Source organism: Colobus angolensis, unplaced genomic scaffold (genome assembly GCF_000951035.1).
Source record: "Colobus angolensis palliatus isolate OR3802 unplaced genomic scaffold, Cang.pa_1.0 Scaffold162, whole genome shotgun sequence".
Taxonomy (NCBI): Eukaryota; Metazoa; Chordata; class Mammalia; order Primates; family Cercopithecidae; genus Colobus; species Colobus angolensis.
The window spans coordinates 4,837,643-4,860,752 of NW_012114733.1; the positions used below are offsets into that span (position 1 = coordinate 4,837,643).

A 23,110-nucleotide genomic window follows, 5' to 3' on the forward strand; every position below is an offset into this window, starting at 1 on the left:
AAAAGTCCATCTCAAAAAAAAAAAAAAAAAAAAGTAGAAGTGTTAAGAGTAGCCATTCTCTCAATATATAATGAGTCTCAGAGGTGACCATGCATGAGATACCTATCACGTACCAGGTACATGGCAAAAATCTCACTCCTTTCCTGCTCTCTAGGAGTCTAAGGGGAATGACAAAACCTGTGCTCAAAATCCTCATGATAAACTGAGAAAGATAATTGCTTTCATTTTTTTTTGAGACAGAGTCTTGCCCTGTTGCCCAGGCTAGAGTGCAGTGGCGTGATCTCGGCTCACTGCAACCTCGGCCTCCCGGGTCCACATGATTCTCCTGCTTCAGCCTCCCGAGTAGCTGGGATTACAGGCACCCACCACCACTCTCGGCTAATTTTTGTATGTTTAGTAGAGACAGGGTTTCACCATTTTCGCCAGACTGGTCTTGAACTCCTGACCTCATGATCCACCCGCCTCAGTCTCCCAAGTGTTGGGATTACAGGCATGAGCCACTGCACCTGGCTCCTTTAAATTTTTGTTTTTTAAATTAAAAAAATTTTTTTTGCAGAGATGGGGTATCAGTATATCATATATATGCTTTGTTTTTGAGGCAGAGTCTGGCTTGTTGCCCAGGCTGGAGTGCAGTGGTGTGATTTCAGTTCACTGCAACCTCCACCTCCTAGGTTCAAGCTATTCTCCTGCCTCAGTCTGCTGAGTAGCTGTGATTACAGGCATGTGCCACTATGCCCAGCTAATTTTTGTATTTCTAGTAGAGATGGGATTTCACCATGTTGGCCAGGCTGGTCTTGAACTCCTGGCTTTAAGTGATTCACCCACCTCTACCTCCCAAAGTGCTAGGATTACAGGCGTGAGCCACTGCACCCAGTCAGGTCTCACTATATTGAAGGAAACTGATGCTTAGAGGTCAACCAATATATTCAAAGTTGTATAACTCATACCTAGTTGAGCTGGGGTTTGAATCTCTGATGCCAGAACCCACACACCACCTATACTTCTATAGCACTTCCCTGGAAAAGAGTGAAATTAATTATTATTATTATTTTAAGTTCTGGGATACATATGCTGAATGTGCAGGTTTGTTACATAGGTATACATGTGCCATGGTGGTTTGCTGCACCTATCAACCTGTCATCTAAGTTTTAAGCCCTGTATTCATTAGGTATTTGTCCTAATGCTCTCCCTCCACTTTCCCCCTGCCCTCTCAACAGGCTCCGGTGTGTGATGTTCCCTTCCTTGTGTCCATGTGTTCTCATTGTTCAGCTCCCACTTATGAGTGAGAACGTGTGGTGTTTGCTTTTCTGTTCCATTGTTAGTTTGCTGAGGATTATGGTTTCCAGCTTCATCCATGTCCCTGCAAAGGACATGAATTCATTCTTTTTTATGGCTGCATAGTATTCCATGCTGTATATGTGCCATATTTTCTTTATCCAGTCTATTATTGATGGGTATTTGGGTTGGTTCCAAGTCTTAGCTATTGTGAATAGTGCTGCAATAAACATACATGTGCATGTGCCTTTATAGTAGAATGATTTATAATCCTTTGGGTATATACTCAGTAATGGGATTGCTGGGTCAAATGGTATTTCTGGTTCTAGACCCTTGAGGAATCACCACACTGTCTTTCACAATGGTTGAACTAATTTACACTCCCACCAGCGGTGTAAAAGTGTTCCTATTTCTCTGTACCCTCGCCAGCATCTGTTGTTTCTGAAATTAATTGTTGACTAGCAAAGAGACCACACAGTATAAAAATACCACTTTAAACCCCATATGGTAGGAAATCAGGGCACATTATGATGTGTAATGAAAAATATAGGTTTGTTGCTCTGATTCCATCCCTTTCAAACTGAACGAGCAGCCTTAACCAAATTACTTAACCTCTCTGTGCCTTTCCTTATCTGTAAAATGGAGTCGTTAATAGTGTCTTTTTCAGAGAGTCTGGGGATGATTCGTTCCAATAGTGTGTGTAAAATGCTTAACAATATTGGGCAATAGCAAGTACTTGATAAACGTTATGTGTTAAGATAGCATGCTGTAGTATAGAAAATTTCTGAAGCTAAGACATAATGCCTTTTGATGTTCTCCCCTGACAGAACCCAGATTTCAGGATACTACAGCTAGGTTGCCCTCTCCCTATTTGGTATTCTAAAAGATAGCTCCAATCTAGGAACAAAGATGGAAATATTTTGACAGAAACCATTATGCCACTGGGTTCCTAGCAGAGTTAAACAAAACCACCCAAGGATTCAGCACACTAATCACATATCTAGGGCATGGGTGGGGGTAGGGGTAGCATAGCTGGGCTTTCTTCCAGAGAAGAAGGCCTTGTCTCCTGCCCTGCTCTCTGTGGTGTTAGGAAGTGCTCCTCCTCCAGCAGGAACCCCAGATCTAGCATCCCTAGGACCCAACTCTCCTGACAAGTGCATCAAAGTTTGCCTCAAAGGCCTTCAAATCTTTGGGAGCCAAATGGCGTAACAGGATATTAACCTTACTGACTTGCAAGACCCTGAGCAAACTTCTTACCCAAAAGTAGACTATGTGAAGAACATTGAAGAGTAACAATTGAGTTTTATTCTTTAAAGGCATTCTCTGATTTACATGAGAATTGAGAAACTGAGATGTATGATTTGTCTGTTAGTCAATTTCACACCCTTTCATTCCCATAAGCCCCAGATTTTGCTCAGTTAAGGAGCTTGCTGTAGGCCCACCTACCTAACTCTGTTATACTAGCTAATAATGTGCCCATTTGAATAGTTCAAGGATCAGCTAATGCTCTGAGCTTCATGGCTCCAGTATGAAGAACAAATTTAACAAAATAAAGCCGTTACTGTAGCCAAGTTACCCGTCTGCTGCACACATACGTAGTGGGATCTTGCAGGATTTCCATAGTGCCAATTATAAAAGGCCTTGACTACTTAGCATTGCTGTATCACAGATGTGCCAACTGAGGCACTGAAAGCTCAAGTTTAAAGTCATATAGAGGGCCAGAAAAGGAACCTTAGTTTGGGACTTTGGCCATTTTAGCTACTCATCTGAAATTGCTGCAGATACAATGTATGAGCATATCAAATATTTTTGACTGTATATCATTGATTTCTAAGGTAAAAAAATTAAAAAGAAACCAAGAATTTCTAAAGGAAAGATGTAGTTTAAACAAAAACAACCACTATTAAACACGGTGCTGTTACAGGTTAAAACAAATGCTTTGTGACTTAGACCTCAAAAACAGAGCTTGATGTCTTTACTCCACAATTTGTGCACTTATTGTATATTTAAATGCTCTCTGTTAGTTAGAACAACTTCAGATGCTATCAAGATTCCAGTAAGCCATAAAACATGTCAATTATGATTTGAGTTTGTGCAAAGCCCTGTCTATGAGGTCATATTCTCAATAGGCTCTTCCAGTACCCAGAGGAAGCTATAGATAAAAAATAACTCTATTGGCAACCCATCTGTTTCTGTAACTGGAAATTTCCACACATCTCTGCTTTTGGAAATCACTTAGGAAACTTGAGAGGAAATAATTCCTTTTGCTTTCAGTCTGGCAGCAAGAAGGAGCCTCAAGGCACTCTGTGGGTCCAGGATCCAGTGGGGTAATTTTGTAAAGTGCAGTCGTGCTTGCTCAGAGCCATAGTCTCCAGAGATAAGTCCAGATCAGTGAAGGGGCAGGTTTCATGGCCAGGTGCTGGCTAGTCTTGTTGCAGGTTTCAGATTAAAGTGCTGGATCATCCAAAGGCATTTGAAAAGTGCAAATGGCAAGCTCTGCAGGCCACCAAATTCTTGTTCAGAGTCCAGAAGCTTCTTTAGATGTCACATCAGGTCATCCTGGCTCCCAAGACCACAGGTTCAGATCTGGGGAGAAAAGCCCACAAATAAGAAAAATCATTTGTTATGATTAGAAAATATATAACTTCCCCAAAATTTGAGTGAGGAACTAATTTTTTAAAAAATGTTCATCTAGCTGGAAGCAGCATGGTTTAAAACTTTTCGTTAAAAACTTTTCTTTCCACAGTTTTTACCATTGCCCTAGTCCAAGTGTTCAGCTTCTCTCCTCAGACCTATTGCAAGAGCCATTCCTTTTCCATTCTGTGGGCCACACATAGCTCAGTAATATTGGAGCACATTTCAGGGGCCTCTCCTATTCAAAACCTCTTATAGTTTCCTATTGTGTCAGATATTTCTATTAGTTCCTGCAGGAACTCATTATTCACCCTGCTGCACTCTATTCATGCTCCAGGATGATGACATTGTAGACTACATCACTGGACTCCTCCCTCTGTCTTTGACTGGGCTCAGTCTAGGTGAAAAAGTGGGTTGCAGTGGGCTGAGAGCAAGGTTAGGGTATCTATTCCTCAGCAACCTCCCAGACAAGTTGTAGGTTGACTTTGTCCCTCTGTTAAAGACCACAGGTCCTTCCAGATGGACCTTTCTTATTGCCATTTTTACTAGGGTTCTGGGAACTGCTCCCTCCCCTTTCTCCTTCAGACCTAGGGATAGTCACTTTCCCTACCTGCTATTACATCCTGGCATGCTCAGCATCCCTTGCTGGTTTCCCTTAATGCTGCACACACCTTTGTAAATAGTCTCTTCATTAAACTTGCCTCAGTTACCTGTTCTAAGCATGCCCTCCATTTCCTGCTAGGATCTAACTGAAGCACTCTTGCCTAGTAAGTAAAATCTAACCTTTGCCTGGAATTAATGGTTTATAATACGTCCCCTAACAGTCTTTCCCCCTTATCTCACACCTGGCTTTCTTTCTGAACGGGGTCAAGTGCACTTTCCCACACCTTCCTGCCTCTTTGCCTTTCCTCTTAGTGTCTCCTCTATCTAGAATAGTCTGCTGTTTCCATTTCTTCCTGGTTCAAAAGTCACCTTCTACATGAAACCTTTCTTCTTTCCTGATTATCCTCAGCTTAAAGTGATATTTGTCCCCATCTCTGAACTCATGTATTGTTTGTATTCATGTATTGTTTGTCCCTCTTATATGAAACACAGAGAATCATAAAAAATACACAGACTTTTCACACCATTAAAAATTCATGGGCACAGGTGAATGAAGCTGTTAGTGACTCCTCTTGCTAATAGCACCCTCCTCCCTCCCTGAGACAACTGTGCTGCCTGAAGAAAGAAAGTGTGAGGTTGCCTGACATGGATTGGGCATTTCTGTGGATTGATAAGTAAGGTGGGCTTTAGGATATAGGGATAATTTGAGAGCTATATGATTTTCCAAATATGTTCCAAGAAGCACAAGGTATCTTAGAGCAGTGGTCCCCAACCTTTTTGGCACCAGTGACAGGTTTCGTGGAAGACAATTTTTCCATGGATTGGGTGTGGGAGTGGGGGTAGGGTATAGTTTCAGGATGAACCTGTTCCACCTCAGATCATCAGACATTAGATTTTCATAAGGAGCACACAACCTAGATCATTTATATGTGCAGTTCACAATAGGGTTCATGCTCCTATAAGAATCTAATGCTGCTGCTGATCTCACAGGAGGTAGAACTCAGGCAGTAACAGCCACTTGCCCGCTGCTAACCTCCTGCTGTGTGGCTCAGTTCCTAACAGGCCAGTGGTACCGGTCTGTGGCCCAGAGGTTGGGGACCCCTGCCTTAGAGGCCTTTGTAGGGACCTATGGTAGGATGATTATATCCTCTACTCTAATTTCACCACTATTTTAATTTGCTAGACATGTAGGAGTTCTGTCTAATATTTCCTTTGCAAAAGATTTATAATGGCAAAAGAAAAAGAAATTGGAAACCAGTGAAATGGGAAAGGGGAAAGGAAACACGCCCATGTGGAATGCTGACGCTGTGGTCAGTTCTCAGGTGGAAGTTCTTAGAAAGAAGACAGGATACTCAAGAAAACAAACAAAGCAAACAAAAAAACATAAAGACTGGCATATAGTCTTTCTATATACAAAAGCATATAGAAAGCTGGCTTCTTGTTTTAACCCAAATTATGTGAATGAGAACTGTTTCTTGAGTACCTTATCTGTAATACTTTATTCTAAGAATCTTGGATGACTGATAAATTCATCCTTCTAGTTCCCACATGGCCTAACTGACAGGGTCTTGCAAATAGCAGACATTTAATACACGTTTGTGAGTGGGTGGGTGAATGAATGAATAAATGAGTGAGTAGCATTATGCTGGGAATCATGACTTTTTTTGGTCTGCTACTGTTTCACTTAAGGAAGTCACTTAATATCTCTTAGCCCGCAATGTCATAATCTGTGAAATGAGGTAGCTAGGATACATGGTCTGTAAACTCTAACCAAGGCTTGATGACTGTAATAACTATTTTGTAAAGGATAGATGATATATATCTATGGTATCATAACCCACTCCTAAAGTTTTATTGTTTATCTGCTTGTCTGCATAAGAGGGAGAATGGCATAGGCCCAGATAGCAGCACAAGTAAAATTAGATACAAGAACAACTTCCACAAATGGAAAGGGCGGTGTGTCACAGACAAGGACTCAGTGGGTCTGAGTTCTAGCTCCATTTCTAACAGTAAGTTATGAGATGACCTTATGCAAGTCACTTCAGCTCGTACATCCTTAGAGCATATCCATCACATTTAGCTGTGCTAGGAATCTTTGAAAGGCAACTAAGACATTGGTAGGTGTCCTTTAAAGAAGGTATAGCATTGCCCTTCCTAAAGTTGATAAGGACTGATGAAGAGTCCTATATAATGTATTTAACTACTGGGATCTAGAGAGGTGAGTGGAGATGGTTGAAATGGCTTCAGAAAGTCTTCTTCTTCTTCGTAAAAGTATTACATCAGGGCACTCAAAAATAAAATTCAGAAAACATAAAAGTAAAAAGCAATACATTGTTCCATAATCCAAAGACATAATTATAGGCATTTTCATATTTTTACTTCTGTTTTTCTGGAGGAAGGGAATATGGTGAATCTATAAATAACATTTTTAATAGAACATGAATGATACATAAGAATATTTTTATTTTGCAATTTTTCTATTTTTTTATTATATAGAAAGTATTTCCCCACATTATTATTCCTCAGAAATAGAAGTTTAAATGCAATGTGGGATCTATTTATTATAGGTTCCAGTTTTTTCCATGTTGTATTAGAGTAAACTAGGTAATGCTGTAGGAACAAACAACTCCAAAATCTCAATATAAAAAACAAAAGCTTATTCTTGCTCATGTTCCATGTACATTGAGGATCACCAGGGGACTCTGTCAATTTTAGTTACTCAGAGACTGAGACTGATGGAGCAATTACTACCTAGAATGTTACTGGTTACCATGCCAGATGGATAAAGAAAATATGGCAAAGCACGTGCCAACTGTTACATCTTCTACTCAGAAATAACACGCATCACTTACGCTTACATTTAATTGACAAAAGTGAGTTACATGACCACACTTAACTACAAATTAATTACAGAGAAGTGCAATTCTATCATGTGCACAAAGGCAAGAGATCCAGGAAATGCTGAAACAGCACTAATACTGAACTCTATTAGGCGTTTTCACAAGTTGGGTCTTGCTTCAGTTGCTGGTTAGTGAAGCAAAACCAGCAAGCCCTTTGCTTCTTAAGTTGGAAGGGAAAATATTCATCTGAATAAAAGTCTTGGAAGAAGTACATGCAAGGGACATGTCCAGGCCAAGTCCCAAGACTCCATCTCCCAAGATGCTGAGTCACAATATGAGAGTGCAGGATGGCTCCTGGGCAGCCTACAGCTGTACAGTCTCCTCATAATGGATGGTTTTGGGGTGGGATAGAACTTGGATGGCAGAGAATGGGTGTGAGAATGTCAAAGCCCTGAGCTGTCTGGTCTTGAGCAACATTAAAATCTTAACCATGGCAATTTCTGGGCAATGGATTCTAAATTATTTTTGTTTTCTTTGTACTTTTTTATTTTTATACTCATAAAAACATCAGTAATTTTAAAAATATTCTGAAACTTGTTATTGTTGTAGTTTGTTCTTTTTTGAGTTGATAGACTCAACTAAAATTAAACAAAATTTATTTTGATATTCTTTTATGGCATTGAGTCAAATTTGGTCAAAATTGGACACCTTTTAAATTTATCATATAATAAACTGTAAGAAGCATTGATAAATGGACAAGACAAATATCAAATACCATATAGTTGCATTAACACTAATATCCCACTTTATTATATTGACCAGGTGGACCTAAAATATAGACACATAGAAGCAGCCAGAAAATAATGCTGTAATCATGTGCTTAAGAATGGTATAGACTGTGTGTACAATGCAGAGGAAAAATAGAAAGGTATGAGTCGGGGGAGAAAGTCTTACAGATTAAGCAAGAGAGTATAGTATATGTAGGCTGGGCACAGTGGCTCACGCCTGGAATTCCAGCACTTTGGGAGGTCAAGGCAGGAGGATTGCTTGGGCCCAGGAGTTTGAGACCATCCTGGGCAACATAGTGAGACCCCAGTTCTACAAAAAATAAAAATAAAAAATCCAGGTACAGTGGCACCCACCTTAATTGACGAAAGTGAGTTACATGACCACACTTAACTACAATTAATTATAGAGAAGTGCAATTCTATCATGTGCACAAAGGCAAGAGATCCAGGAAATGCTGAAACAGCACTAATACTGAACTCTACTACGCATTTTCACAAGTCAGGTCTTGCTTCAGTTGCTGGTTGGTGAAGCAAAACCAGCAAGCCCTTTGCTTCTTAAGTTGGAAGGGAAAATATTCATCTGAATAAAAGTCTTGGAAGAAGTACATGCACCTGTAGTCCCAGCCACTCAGGAGGCTGACGTGGGAAGATCGCTTGAGTCCAAAAGTTGAGGCTGCAGTGAGCCACGGTCATACCACTGCACTCCAACCTGGGTGACAGAGCATGACCCTGTCTCTAAAAAAAATTAAATTAAATTTAAAAAAAGCAGAGTGTAGGGTATGGGTGTGGATTCTGGACTTGGACACCTGGATTGCTGAATCAATTTATTGGTCCTTATATTATTAGCCATATACCTTGGGCAAGTTAGTTAACTGCTTCATGTTTTGCTTCCTCACCTATAAAATGGAAAGCAGGGAGTAAATACTTCAGAGGGCTACTGTGAGGATTAAATGAGCTAGTCTAAACACACTTCTAATGTTTTAGAACAGAAACCTGGTGTTATAATAATAAAGTTAATCATTACTGTATCTTAAAGTAGACCATGCTAAAAGTTGGGATTTGGACAAGTCAGAAGGAATGGGAAGGGCGCTCCAAAAGAATAACCAACGTGAGCAAAGGCACAGAAGTGGGAATGAGCTCATGGCAGTGGTGTTGGTGGAGCAGCTCGACTTGAGGAAAAGTTTTGTTGAGAAGTGGTAGATGAGTTGGCTTAGTGAAATGTGGCTAATTGTCAAAAGGTCTGAAAAACCCTGGGAAGGATTTGATATGATTTCTAGAGACAAGAGATGACATGATGATGATGAAAACAGTGTTTGGGGGATTAGATCTGGCAGTGGTATGCTGGTGCCTCTTTAAGGGACTTTTCCAAAGCTATCTAGAAATATTTAAATTCCTCATTAGGTATTGACAAAGAAAATAAGATATTAGAGGCCGGGCGCGGTGGCTCAAGCCTGTAATCCCAGCACTTTGGGAGGCCCAGACGGGCGGATCACGAGGTCAGGAGATCGAGACCATCCTGGCTAACACGGTGAAACCCTGTCTCTACTAAAAAATACAAAAAACTAGCCGGGCGATTTGGTGGGCGCCTGTAGTCCCAGCTACTCGGGAGGCTGAGGCAGGAGAATGGCGTAAACCCAGGAGGCGGAGCTTGCAGTGAGCTGAGATCCGGCCACTGCACTCCAGCCAAAAAAAAAGAAAATAAGATATTAGATAAGTCAAACCTACCTCAAGTAATCTCTTCATTGAACCAAGACATCATTTTCAAAACTTTGGTTTGATTTTGTTAAGTCATTTTGGCTACAGGGTGCCTCCACTCCCCACCTAGATTTACTCAGATATTCATTGCTATTGCATCCAAATACTTAGAGTGGTAGATTCTGATATCACAGATGTCCTTTTGTTGCTGAAAGTTTGAGAGGCAGTGAGCTGAGAAAAAAGTCCTGCTGAACTAAACAAAAACACCAAACTGGTAGTCTGCATGCAATCTAGGTTGGCAGGTTCATGCATGAGCAGTTATTAGACAGAACCCTGGCCTCTTGGACAACTCCAGTGACCAGATAGCAGTTGGTTACTTACTTCTATTTATAAAGGCTCAGGCAGGAATGACAAATTGACTTACTTCAGCCAAGTATATGGCCAAGACTGTCCCCCTCATCGCTTGGTACCTGTGATGATTAATTTTATGTGTCATCTTGGCTAGGCTATTGTGCCCAGTTGCTTTGTCAAATGTTAGTCTATATGTTGCTGTGAAAGTATTTTGTAGATGTAATTATCACTTGCTATCAGTTAACTTGGAGTAAAGCTGATTACCTTTCATGATGTAGGTTGGCTTCATTCAATCAGTTGAGGGCCTTAAGGGCAAAAAACTGAGGTTTCCCAGAAAAGACGGAATTGTGCCTCAAGACTGTAACATAGAAATCCTGCCTGGGTTTCCAGACTGCTGGCCTGCCGTACACGTTTCCAACTTGCCAGCCCCCACAATCATGTGCTGCTTCCCCTGAGTTTAAGCTTTTCATCCAACCAGGCTTAATGATTTTAGCAACCTGCTTTTTCTGACCCTTGGGTCATATCATTCCTCCTCCACAGATTCCAGCTCCAAGCCTGTCAACCTCATGAAGAGACTTCTGTTTTCCCCATATTACTCTTGACTCACAGCCCACAACAATATACTTCTTAATCATTGTTTGTTGCAAAAACATCCACTGTCAATTGCATCGCAGTTGAGTATCTTCTCTTTGCTGTTAGATTTTAACTCCGTATCTAACTATGTGAGACCAGAGGTCCAGTGCAGTATCATCTGGGAATGCTTAGGAATATAGACCGAGCAAAAGATGGCATGATTGTTCTGGGGCTAAGAACAAGGCTTTCCTGAAATGTTACCAAACAGGAAGATTCTATAAGCTGGAACTATTCAGTTGCCTTCCACGAATTAATAGAACAGTGGTTGCTTTAAAATTCAAACTGAGAGAGAAAAGAAGGTAAGAAAGAAAAGCAAAAATCATGCTTACTCACAGCACTGTTCACTTCCCTCTTTTTCGTGGTGACAGGTCTTTTTGTTGTGTCTGAAAAAGAAAAATTCCAGAAATGGAATAAGATTAATGAGAAAATTTTGTTTGGTTTATAGATTAAAATGTGGCAGAACAAAAAGTAAATCTAAATAAATGCACATAGGGAAGCCCAAATGTTCTCTGTGGCCTGGGACCTCAGGATAGTAATGCATAATGCAAAATCTGGCCGCTAGGCAAAGACTGTGAACAAAGAAGACCCACACTTTCCATTCCTCTGTCTACTCCTGGCCCTTAGGCACTTAAAGGCTGAGGGACTAATTTGGGTATCCAACCCAGGAAATGTCTGGCTGCAGAATTAGCTCTCCCTTTTCTGCTTTAGTCTTGACTGCCACTTCTACCCTGCCTTCCCTGGCCCGGGTCAGAAGTTCTGATCAGTTAATTTACACTAAGGTATAAGTGACTGATAGTGGTTCAAAGTAACTCAAGTTACTGGTTCAGAAGCACAAGTTCACATAATGGGATGCTGTTCACCAGTAACTTTCCTTGGTTTCACATCTTTCTTTTATTTTTTTTATATCAATAGGTTTAGGGATACAAGTGGTTTTTGGTTACATATCCATGTATGGATTGTATACTGGTGAAGTCTGAGATTTTAGTGCACCCATCACTCATGTAGTATACATTGAACTCAATATGCAGCTTTTTAATTCCTCACTGTCACTCCCTACACTCTCCTTCTGAGTCTCCAGTGTCCATTATACCACTCTGTATGCCTTTGCATACCCATAGCTTAGCTCCCACTTAGAAGTGAGAATATATGGTATTTGGTTTTCCATTCCTGAGTTACTTCACTTGGAATAATGACCTCCAACTCCATCCAAGTTGTTGCAAAACACATTATCTCATTCTCTTTTATGGCTGAGTAGTATTCCATGGTGTATATATACCACATTTTCTTTATCCACCTATTCATCAATGGGATCTTAGGTTGGTTTCATATCTTTGCAATCACGAATAGATTTTCACTTTTTTCTTAACCTCTGATTTCACATATTCTCTCCCACTCTGATTCTCTTTTAGGATTTAATGCCCAACTCCTGCCATTGCCTGGGTTCCTGAAATCAGTCCATTCCTAATTCTGCTTTTGCCCTGTATACCAGGTTTTTAGTAATTCCTTCATGACTGTCTTGAGCTTGGCTTGGAATTTGGGGGTCTCTATTCAGCACTGTAGTCTCTTTCATGAGGGTTTGCATTTGAAAGGAGCCCAGTGATTAACCCATAGGAATTGCTCTTGAATGTTGGCTTCAGTGGGTACCTCCTTAATGCCTGAGGTTAGTGCTGCCACTCTCTGTGGGCCACAGGTAACCATAAACCAGCATATTTGGTCTTTAAACCTTTGTAAAATTCTGGCTCAATCTTCTAGGACTATGCCACTCAGAGTCTGGTTCATGGGCTGGTGCTGGTAGGTGAACTGTTACCAGCCTATGATGATAACTGGTCCTTCACAAGAGACTTTAAGAAACACTGTTCTGAAGATCTGAAGACCTGTTCTAAAGATCTAGATTCCGTAGCTGGTGACTCCTACTGGATTCTAAGTTGACTTTGCCATTGGCTCAGCAAGTCAATGTGTAAGTCACTCAATTCTTTTGGATTGAAACTTACTTTCTCCTTCCATTGCTCAAAGATAATAATATTGATTGAATCGATTTGTATTAAGCACTTTTGCAACAAATAGGCCACAAGTTTTGGAGTCAAACAGACCTGTATTCAAATCCTAGCTGTATGACTTTGGGAAGTCGTATAACTTTTCTGAGCCTCACCCAGCATAAAGACACTTCTCCCTGCCACAAGCAATTTTTGTGAAATTAAGTGAGAAGAAGTTTGTAAAGGGTCTAGCACAGTGATTTTCAGTAGAACTTTCTGCAATGATGGAAATGTTGTATATCTGCACTGTCCGGTACAGGAGCAATTATCTGTACATGGTTATTGAGCACTTACAATGTGTGAATACTTAAGATGTGACTGATGAACTGAATTTTTATTTAACTTAAAAAGAGCCACAGATGGCTATTATATTGGACAGAGCAGATCTAGCATACTCATCTGCATATTGTAGGTTCAATGTTTAAAATTTTATTGAACATTTATTATATGCCAGGTAATTTTTTAGATACTGGGCATGTATTGGTGAATCAGAGAAACACAGTTACTATACTCTTGAAACATAGAGACTAGCAGATGAAGCAGAATTTAACATTATTTTACAACAGAAGTTGCCAGCTTCTTCTTTAGAGCCCAGCAGGTCACCCTGGAGCCTTGAACTACTGAATGGTTCCTCTTAGGGGAAAATGGTAAACAGGACCTTTTATGGATGAATAATGGCTGCCCTCCTAATACCCTTTAGTGCACAGAGCTAGTCACTGAGGTATAGGTGGGTAAATCTGTTCAGAGCTAAGAAGCCATCTGGAAGGAAAGGGACCAAGACTGCTGCCTCTTTACTTAACTTTGCAATGGACTAAGAAGTTCAGGATAACAATGGCCCTAAGAGGAACTCAAGAGAAGGAAGTTAGGACTGGTGTCCCAGGCTCAACATGAGGGCCTAGAAGGGAAGAGGCTGGCTGTGCACAGCTGTGGCTAAGGCAGGGATCCCCTCCTACCTCATCAACCCGTTGGGGTCCTGCTTTGGGACCAATGACAGAGCATGTGTTGGGAAACCATAAGAACTGTAATCTTGTAGCACTGTGGTCTGTGTGGGGATTAGGACCAGCAAGGTTACCTTTGCATAGTGGATGGAAACACCTGGAAGGACCAGAGATTCTACATGGCAGTAGTAGACAGCAACTGCTCAAAACCAGGGCTCTCTGGAGGACTAACCTAGCTCCCTAGTAGCCTTCCTGCCTGTTTGTAAATAGCACTGGCCCTGTGGGCTAAGTAAGCTTTCTGTCAGTTTGTGGGAGGTGGAGAAGTACATGCTATAAGGGAGAGACATTGAACTTCTTGCTAAGATAGGCATGTGGGTGCTTGAGGAATTAATTGGAAAATTAAAAGGGATGCAATTTAATTGGTAGCCCAAGCTATTAAAACAGATCCTAGACTTGTAATTGTGTGCTGAGTATATTGAAAGAAGAAGTAGGTGCTATGGAAACATATAATAAGGGGATTTAATATAATGGGTGTGGTATGTGGTGGGTAGAATTAGGAAAAACTTGGTGAAGTATAAGCTTAGCTGAGATTTAACAGATGACTCCAACTCAGGTGGACAACAAGAAGAAAATATTTAAGAAGAGACAATTTTGTATGAGAAAACTTGGAATTGAAAGACCGCGATGCCTGTGAGGACTAGAAAATCCTGTATGGTTAGAGCTTAGACAATGAAGTTGATGGTGATGCAGTTAAAGTTGGAGACGTGAGTCAAACCATCCTGGGCTTGTGGGAACTTCATCCAGTGAGCAACAGGAAGCCATGGAGAAGGTCTGAACAGAGGACATATGGTAGATTTATGATTTTTAAAAGCCTATTCTAGCAAAAAGTGAGAACAGACCAAGTTGGAGGGAGCAGGAGTGAATACAGGGAAACCAGTTAGGAAGATTCCTCTGTAGTCCAAGTTGAACCAGACTAGTGGCAGTGAAGTTCAGCCAATAAGCTGTAAAATGTTCCTTCTCTTGCTACTTCCCCTTTTACAGATAGAAAGACCATCTCAAAGAAGACCGGCAACTTGTACAAGGTCAGAGAGCCAATAAATGGCAGCACCAGGTCCCAGCCTAGCCCTCTGACCTTGGTTTAAAACTCTGTCCACATCACCAGCAGTTCTCAACCCTTTTCCGTGGCACACAAGTTTGTGTGCATAGCAGACACATGTAAGAAAGCAGATCTGAATGCAAATGATTTAGAGACAAGGATTATATAGGCAATTGTTATTTCTCTCTGGTTCATTAAAAATATAAAAGAAATTGTTTGCACATTTATTCACTCAATTCTTCTTTGTAACAGAGGTCTCCTAATCACAGTTAGGACTTGAGCTTTACATCCCAGCTCTGAGCTACTGATATCTTCACTCACTCTTAAGATTGGGGTGAAGGATGAGGAGAGGATTTATTTACACTCTATCTTTGAGTGTGACTCCATTCTATTCTCCCAAAGAGCTGGGACGGAAGACTCAGCTGCTCATTTCTGAAATGCTTAAGGAGTCCTCAGGCCCTAGGCCTTGAACTCTGGTATAAGACTATTTTCAAGAGGTATGGGTGTGGGAGGTAAAAGAAGAATGGCAGAAGATAAGACAACTGAGGTGGATCTGACATAACTCTCTGAAATGGTTCTATTTAAAAGTCAAAGTTCTGTTGGAGATACCTCCTTTACCATGAAGCTCCCTTCCCTTCCACATTTATTTTTCTTTCTATCTTTCTTCTTCCCCATCTCCTGCTTTCTCTTTCTCCCTCACTCCCCTCACCATCTTCTTCCCTCCCTCTGTCTTTTTCTTTTGGCAACAATTCCTTGCATTCTACAGTTAGAAGTATTGTGGTCAGCACCCAAGTGAATGTAATCACACATAGGGCAATGGACAAATAGAACATGACAATATTTTATGGCAGATGAGAAAATAGAAGTTATGAATATAAATGTAAGATAACAACCACTTAAAATTTCCCTAGTCCTCAGACAGTGCTACTCCAAAGTCCTACTGAATTATTTCCACATATCATTTCCTTTTCTATAGATGAGGCCGCATATAGATCTTTGGAGAAGTCTGTTGAGTGCAGACAAGGGAGCCGTTTAGGAAAGCACCAGCTAGACCTGCATACATCCTGGGGGTTTTGTGGGCAGGCTCCTCCCAGGAAACCAAGGACAGACACATGAACAATGAAGCAATGAAATCAGGGCTCAAAGGCTTCAGCATGCTTTGTCCCAGCTGGTACAACAGAACAGGAGTGTGTTGGTGAGAATACAACAGGCTAAGGAGAAACTCGAAGGGAGCTACTGAAAGACGTTAAGGCACCACCAACCAGCTGTTTCCTTATCCCCAAATGGCCTCAAAAACCTTTCTCCTTTCCTTACCCAACTGTGGGGTTGAGATTCCTGGGAGACAGGGGGTGGGTTTATCCCAGCTCATGTCCAGACTGGGGAAAAGAGGAGTGAAAATGGAAGGAATCCTCAGAAAGGATCCTGGCAACCTCCCACCAGCAAAATCTGAGCACGTAGCTATCTGCATTGCCAAATAACATCACTCTCATGAGGCTGATGAAAGCTCTTGGCTCAAAGAATAAGACAAACTCTTTCAGACATAAGAACAAAACATTCCCTTTAAAAAACTCAATGTAAGAAGTTCAGCTCACTGACGACGAGAGCCATTTTCTTCTGGGGAAAAATAATCAACAAGACAAGCTCAAAGTGGTTCATAAGCTCTAGGTGGGTTTAGCATGAAACCAGGGATCTGTAGGCCTGCAGTGCAAAGCAGTGGCTCAGTGCAGACACCCAGTCCATTTGGTTACCATGAATAAAACTCACTTACCTTTTGAAGAATACAGCTTTTGACAGAGTTGTTTTCTTAGGGCTATCACTGTGGCTATGAAAATGAAAGCGATGATGCAGGAGGGGATGAAAATGTGAAGCAGCCAAGTTGAATGGGTCCTGGGTTCTATCTGACCTGGGTGAAGGAAAAGCACCAGAATCCTGTTACATGGCAGCTCAGAGGTAGACCAACAGGCTGGCCACATGAGTGGGTGACAGCCAATATGGCTAGCTCTGTGGAGCATTTACTCCACACCAGGCCCTGTTCTAAGTGCTCTGCACCTATCAGCTCATCCACTCCTCACAACCACTCTGTGAGGTTGGCTCTGCTATGATCCCCATTTCACTGCTGAAGAAAGTGAGGCACAAAGAGACTAGGAAGCTTTCCCTAAGTTACACAGTAAGTGACCCAGCTAAGATAAAGCCTGGTTCCAGATTCTGTGCTTTTTACCACTCTCTCATATTATTTTTTGCCATCTATCTATCTATCTATCTATCTATCTATCTATCTATCTATCTATCATCCAAGCATCTTTCTTTCTTTTTTCTCTTTTTCCTCCCTATCAACCTTCTCCTCCTCATCCTCTCTCTCTTCCCAGTGGCAAAATCTCTCAGCCCCAAAATGTCTTTCCCCCACTGACAAGTACTCACAGTGCTTAGAATATATACCATTAGTTGTTAAATTTCAAGGATTAACAGGATCCTTTTGAGAAAAATAGAATATCCTATGTAGTGTTAATATATTAAACCCAGTCACTCATGCCTTAGTGTGAATTACTACAGTTGACCCTTTGCCTTGTTTCAGTTTTTCAAGGCCTTGGCACTGAGGAAAGGATGAGTTTAGTACAGGGGTGGATCAGAAGAATAATTCTGGAGGCTGAGGGAAGCCTTATAAAGTCCTCTGGTGTGTGCAGATTAGAACAAGGGCTCCAGACTGACAAAAGGCAGGGCTGGAGGAGTGTTCACCTACAGGGAAATGAAAGGGTGCCCAAGTTAATTTGTGCCCTTTTCAAAAGCTTGAATTTTGCCTCATGGAGTCATTCACATGGAATAAACATGACAGACTGGTACAGGAAAAACTGGACAGAACTGCTCAGGAGGAAAGGCTCAGTCCTCCCAACTTCCCAGCCCTCAAACCCCACCACCTCCAGCACAGTGCTATCTGAGAACATGGATTGTTTTACTGGAGAAGGGATTAGACATCATTTAGTCTGAGCCCCTCATTTTAGAGTTGAGGAAGTAAGTCTCAGAGATGCTAAATAATCTATCGATCATCACTGCTAAGTAAATGGCAGTGCCAGGATTGCAAACCCAGATCTATCTGACCCAAAGGTCAGCCCCCACAGATATTTGTCTCCATCCAAAAGAGTGTGATTAACATTAAGGAAGGAAAAATAAGGAGCCTTGCTCATCCAAATATTGGATAACCCATATTGATTACAATCTGCTTCTTAATTTCTAGGAAGTGCTTAGTAAGCACTTGCTGGATGTGAGTCAAGGAGAACTGGGCCTCTCACTGTCCCCACAACAGGAGAGGTCCCTACCTCAGTGTCTTTATGCAAACCCTTGTCCTGTGCAGGTTCCCTCACAGTCTCTCCCATGTACAGAAGCTCTACTCATCCCTGAAGACTCCAAAGTTGAACATCCAGTAGGACATCAGTATACTTAGACTGTATTTGGAGGACAAAGGCCTTATCTAAACTACCTCTGAGTCCTCTCTAGAGCCAAGCAACAGCTACATGAAAAGTGTCAATATGGAATTGTTGCACTGAATTGACTGTCTTTTAGTCCACCTAGCCTGATCCTCCTAGTCATTTGTTACCTTGTGGTATACTGCTGGTTAATCCATTCTTTCTTTCAACTCTCATATTAAGGAATTAGCTGGACACATGGCTTCTCAAGCCTACCCTGTAGTTAAGTGGGCCCAGCTGTGTCATCTAAGTTCAGGCTAAGAGAGTGAGTTTTCTAGGTCTTCATCTTAAAACATTGAATGCGTCTTCCACCACTCATTTACTTTCTGAAGGTTGAAACATGGGTTTGGCACTGACTGAGCTTTGGCAATTTTATAGGGACAACATCCTGGAGAATGGCAGAGAAACAGGATGAAAAGAACCTGGATCACTGAATGACTCTATGGAACATAGCTACTTAGCTGCTCTGAACCACCTGAGTGTTACCTGGAAAGAAATAAACTTCTGTCTTTCTTCTCACTATATTTTGAGGTCTCTTCATTATGGTAGCTTAGCCTGTATCCTAATACATATTCCTCTAAGTTGTTTTAAAATCCTGGCCTACTCTTTTGACATTTTATTCATTTATTTTCTATTTATTTGAGACGGAGTTTCACTCTTGTTGCCCAGGCTGGAATGCAGTGGCATGATCTTGGCTCACTGCAACCTCTGCCTCATGGTTCAAGTGATTCTCCTGCCTCAGCCTCATGAGTAGCTGGGATTACAGGCAACTGCCACCATACCCAGCTAATTTTTTGTATTTTTATTAGAGATGAGGTTTCACCATGTTGGCCAGGCTGGTTTTGAACTCCTGGCCTTAAGCAATCCACCCATCTCAGCCTCCCAAAGTGCTAGGATTACAGGCATGAGCCACTGTGCCTGGCCAATAATTGCATACTCTTAGCAATGATATAATGAGGCAGATGTGTGACTTTGGTTATTTTGTTGCTGGTATTTGTGCCACAAGCTAGAATATCATTTGGCTGCTCTGACCTGGCTGTCCACACAGTCTGGTAGCTGGGATGATGGGACTGGTATTATCTAAGATGAAGTCTCCAACCCATCAACCCAACATTTGTTGAGCACTTATTATGAACACAGCACTCTGCTTCTGCCTTAGTGTAGAATGAAGAAGACTTGTGTGAACAGTGAAAATACATGGAAAATAAAATAGCAATTAAAAAGGCAACCATAGTTATAAGGCAAACAAATGGTCCAGGTGATAGGTCTCAAAATGTGGGATGAGGGAAAGACTCCCTTGTGCCCTGGAGTGACTGAGCTTCCCCAGAGAGAGGGTGGGCTTGGAGCTAGTAGAGAGAAAAATAATGATATTTATGTGGACAAACCTGAGCAAAGAAGGCATGGAGGTAGAAAAGGTTCAACCACGTTCAGAGAGCATGTGGTGAGGAAGGGATAGTTAATGAAGCAGAGGATCCATGTCAGTGAACAGTAGGACAAATACAAACCCGGGAAGGATGAGTAAAACCAGGTTGAGAATTTCTAACTACACAAAGACTTCTCCATCTCCCTGATGGCTGCATTTATGAGTGATACCCTAGGAGATCCTGAGCTCTGATGAAGACCCCACAGGTCTCTCCTATGGTTGTTGACTATTTAGTCAGCCATGTTGGCTCCCGTGGAGAGAGCAGGGTGGCCATTTTACTCCACTGTTAACTTCTCACAGCATAAAGGCTTTCAGAGAAATGGTCAGTCTGCCTTTTCACTTCTCTACCATGCAGAACAAAACACTGACATAATCAGTAGTGTAAAGGGTGGACTCTAGTTATTTCTAAATTCATCTTATACAGGCCCCTATTTCCCTGGAGAGGTTCTTATATAAAAAGCGTCTTTCTAGAAAACTACAATTCATCCAAAGTACTGGCCTACACTTAACCAGGCAGAAAATTCCACATAACAAAGGACAGTTGAGTAAACAATTCCAGGGAAAAAAAGTTATCCTGGGATTGCTCATATTTAATCCTCCTTAGAGGTTTTAGCTTTAGTATGAATTAGTTAGAGTTCATCTTTCATGAGGTGAGAAGTCTGTGGTCTTAACCATGATATAAAGAGAGGTAGAGAATGTTGAAAGACCAACTTGCATAATTCATTTTTTTACCTGAAGTTGGTCCTAAAATTGATGGATTTCTAGTTTCTTTCTTTCCCCTCCCTACCTCCCCTCCTCTCCTCTCCCCTTTCCTTTTCTTTTTGGGAGACAGGGTCTCACTCTGTTGCCCAGGCTGGAGTGGAGTACAGTGGCACAATTGTAGCTCACTGTAACCTCAATCTACTGGGCTCAAGTGATCCTCCTGCCTTGGCCTCCCAAAGTACTGGGATTACAGACATGAACCACCATGCCCAGCCTCTAATGTTTTGATTTCAGTTAAGGTCCTTAGCATGACTCCTATCTTTCTTTCTAAACTAATAATTTAGTTGTAAAGAAGCTGGGCTAATTTTAGTGTTGGCATTGGGTACTAAACTGCGGATAGGTAGGGAAGTGGAAAGAGGGGAGAGATGACAGTACTTCTAGCTGCCTCTGAAAACTGTATCAGGGAATAATTTTTTCCAGAAGAAAATACCAGGAAAGTAATGATGAGATGGGTATTCAGTCACTGCAAAGTTCTTAGAGTCTGGCCTGTGGATCAGTGTCACTCCATGAAAAAAATTAATTTTAATTTGGGATAAAGCATCAGATATCTCTGATGCCTCAACTCATACCATGTCTGCCTCACCCCAACTGTACTTGATGGTGGTAGTACTGTGCAAGGTCTAATTCACTTCCTCCTGACAACCTCCTCAAGCATGTTCTGTGTCTGTACCAGGGCTATCCCAATGCTGTAGGTTGGCCCCTTTCACCATTACTTCCAATGACTCACTTATAGAAGTTCGCTCAACCCCGCACATTTAGGCTTTGCTGGATCAAAGGTCTGTCTGGCTTCCTATGGGGAATTCTAGCATCTAAAGCTGTGCTACTGGTCTGGCCACCTAGAGCTCTTAATATTGGCAGACCAGTGAGCAAAGAAAAAAATTACCATACTGGTGGAGTAATCAATCTTGATTATCATGAAAATCTTGAACACTGCTATATAATGGAGACAAGAAAGAGTATGTCTGGAACTCAGGGGTCCACTGATTCACTGGTTCTTTTTACTTCCATATCCAGTGATAATGAAAAGATATTTGCAACAACCCCAGTCTGTTAAGGACATGATGATCAAAAGCTCAGATCTCTTCGGGTCGTAAGTCTGGGTCACCCTATCAGGCAAAGAAACCATTCCATCTGAGGTGCTGGGTGAGGGAAATCTGGAATGTATGGTGGATGAGTGAGACAACAAATATCACCTGTGGCTTGGGATCAACAGCAGCAGCAGGAACTGCAGCTTGTTCCACAAACTGGTGTACATTAAATCTTTTGCAGAGATTGTGGCTCCCTCCCAGCTGGAAGGCTCAGTGACAGAGCCAACTTAATGTAGGGCTTGAGTGGATTTGAATAGTACAAGTGGGGACTCTGAAGTCCTGCCTTATTTCCTCTCAGCCCCACCTTTCACTTCAGCCAGCTGGGGGTAGAATTCTGGGTGGGCTTACACTCACTTCAAGGTCAGTAATTCACCTCAAATTGGATACTTTTCTTTCTGCTCTGAGACTTTTCTGATGCGACGGATGCTGGGGAAAGCTCACTCAGCCCACATGCATGTCTAGCCCAGCAGCAGAATGGAGTTCATATTCCTGTCAACCAATGGACGTGAAGCAGATGAACAAGTCCTTCCACCTGAAATTCTTTGAGTAGATATCTTAGGAGGCTATCTACATGCTGGTCCTTGAATATTTGAGTTTCTGTTGCCCACACAAACAACTTTGATAATATACTCTTATATTATTCTCTCTTAAACTCCTAAATCTCTTGTTTCTGCCCTCTTGGGTTACCAATTAAATACCTGCATGACACACAAGTCCTTATCATAGGCTCTGTCTTACCCAGCTAAGACAATGGGCAAAATGTGAAATACAATGACGATATAGTGAATTTTCTATAAAGCCAAATTGAATCAGTACTAGGGACTGTCCTTTATTCTGACAGTATATCTCAGTAGGATAGATAAAATGATGGCTCTCTCCAAAGATGTCCATATTCTAATCCCTGGAACATGTGAATATGTCACCTTACATGGCAAAAGGAATTTTTAAGATGGACCTTGAGATGGGAAGATCACCCCGAATAACCGGGGGGATGCAGTACCTAATGCAATCACAATGGTCCTTAAGAGGTGGCAAAGAGAAGCAAGCTAGTTAGAGAAAGAGATGTGGCTGATCACAGTGGCTCACGCCTGTAATCCCAGAACTTTGGGAGGCCGAGGCAGGCAAATCACCTGAGATCAGGAGTTTGAGACCAGCCTGGCCAACATGGAGATACCCCATCTCTACTGAAAATACAAAAATTAGCCAGTCATGGTGGCATGTGCCTGTAATCCCAGCTTCTCAGGAGGCTGGGACAGGAGAATTGCTTGAACCTGGGAGGCGGAGGTTGGAGTGAGCCGGGATAGTGGGACTGCATTCCAGCCTGGGTGGCAGAATAAGACTCCATCTCAAAAAAAAAAAAAAAAAGAGAGAGAGAGAGTGAGAGAGATGTGGTGACAGAAGCAGAGGGCTGAATGATGGGGTTGCTGCCTCTGAAATTGGAGGGGCCATAAGGCAATGAATGCAGGTGTCCTCTAGCAGCTGGAAAAGACGGG

General features: G+C 41.7%; 2 protein-coding genes across 4 annotated transcripts in view; one reads left to right on the forward strand and one right to left on the reverse strand.

The window, feature by feature from the left end:
• Positions 1–23,110, forward strand: part of PLGRKT (plasminogen receptor, C-terminal lysine transmembrane protein) — a 267,718-nt gene that overhangs the window by 49,318 nt on the left and 195,290 nt on the right. The window lies entirely within an intron of this gene.
• The window catches only part of PDCD1LG2 (programmed cell death 1 ligand 2), a 60,610-nt gene continuing 40,057 nt past the window's right edge, over positions 2,558–23,110 (reverse strand). The window contains exons 5-7 of one of the 3 annotated variants that reach the window (XM_011937323.1): positions 16,655–16,784; positions 11,153–11,202; positions 2,558–3,861 (exon numbers count right to left, since the gene is read on the reverse strand). In XM_011937323.1, coding sequence (XP_011792713.1) covers positions 3,830–3,861; positions 11,153–11,202; positions 16,655–16,784 — 212 coding nt within the window. In that variant the 3' untranslated portion in view covers positions 2,558–3,829. Of the gene's footprint in view, positions 3,862–11,148; positions 11,203–16,654; positions 16,790–23,110 lie in introns of all 3 variants that reach the window. The other 2 variants (XM_011937324.1, XM_011937322.1) reach the window with 2 other exon arrangements.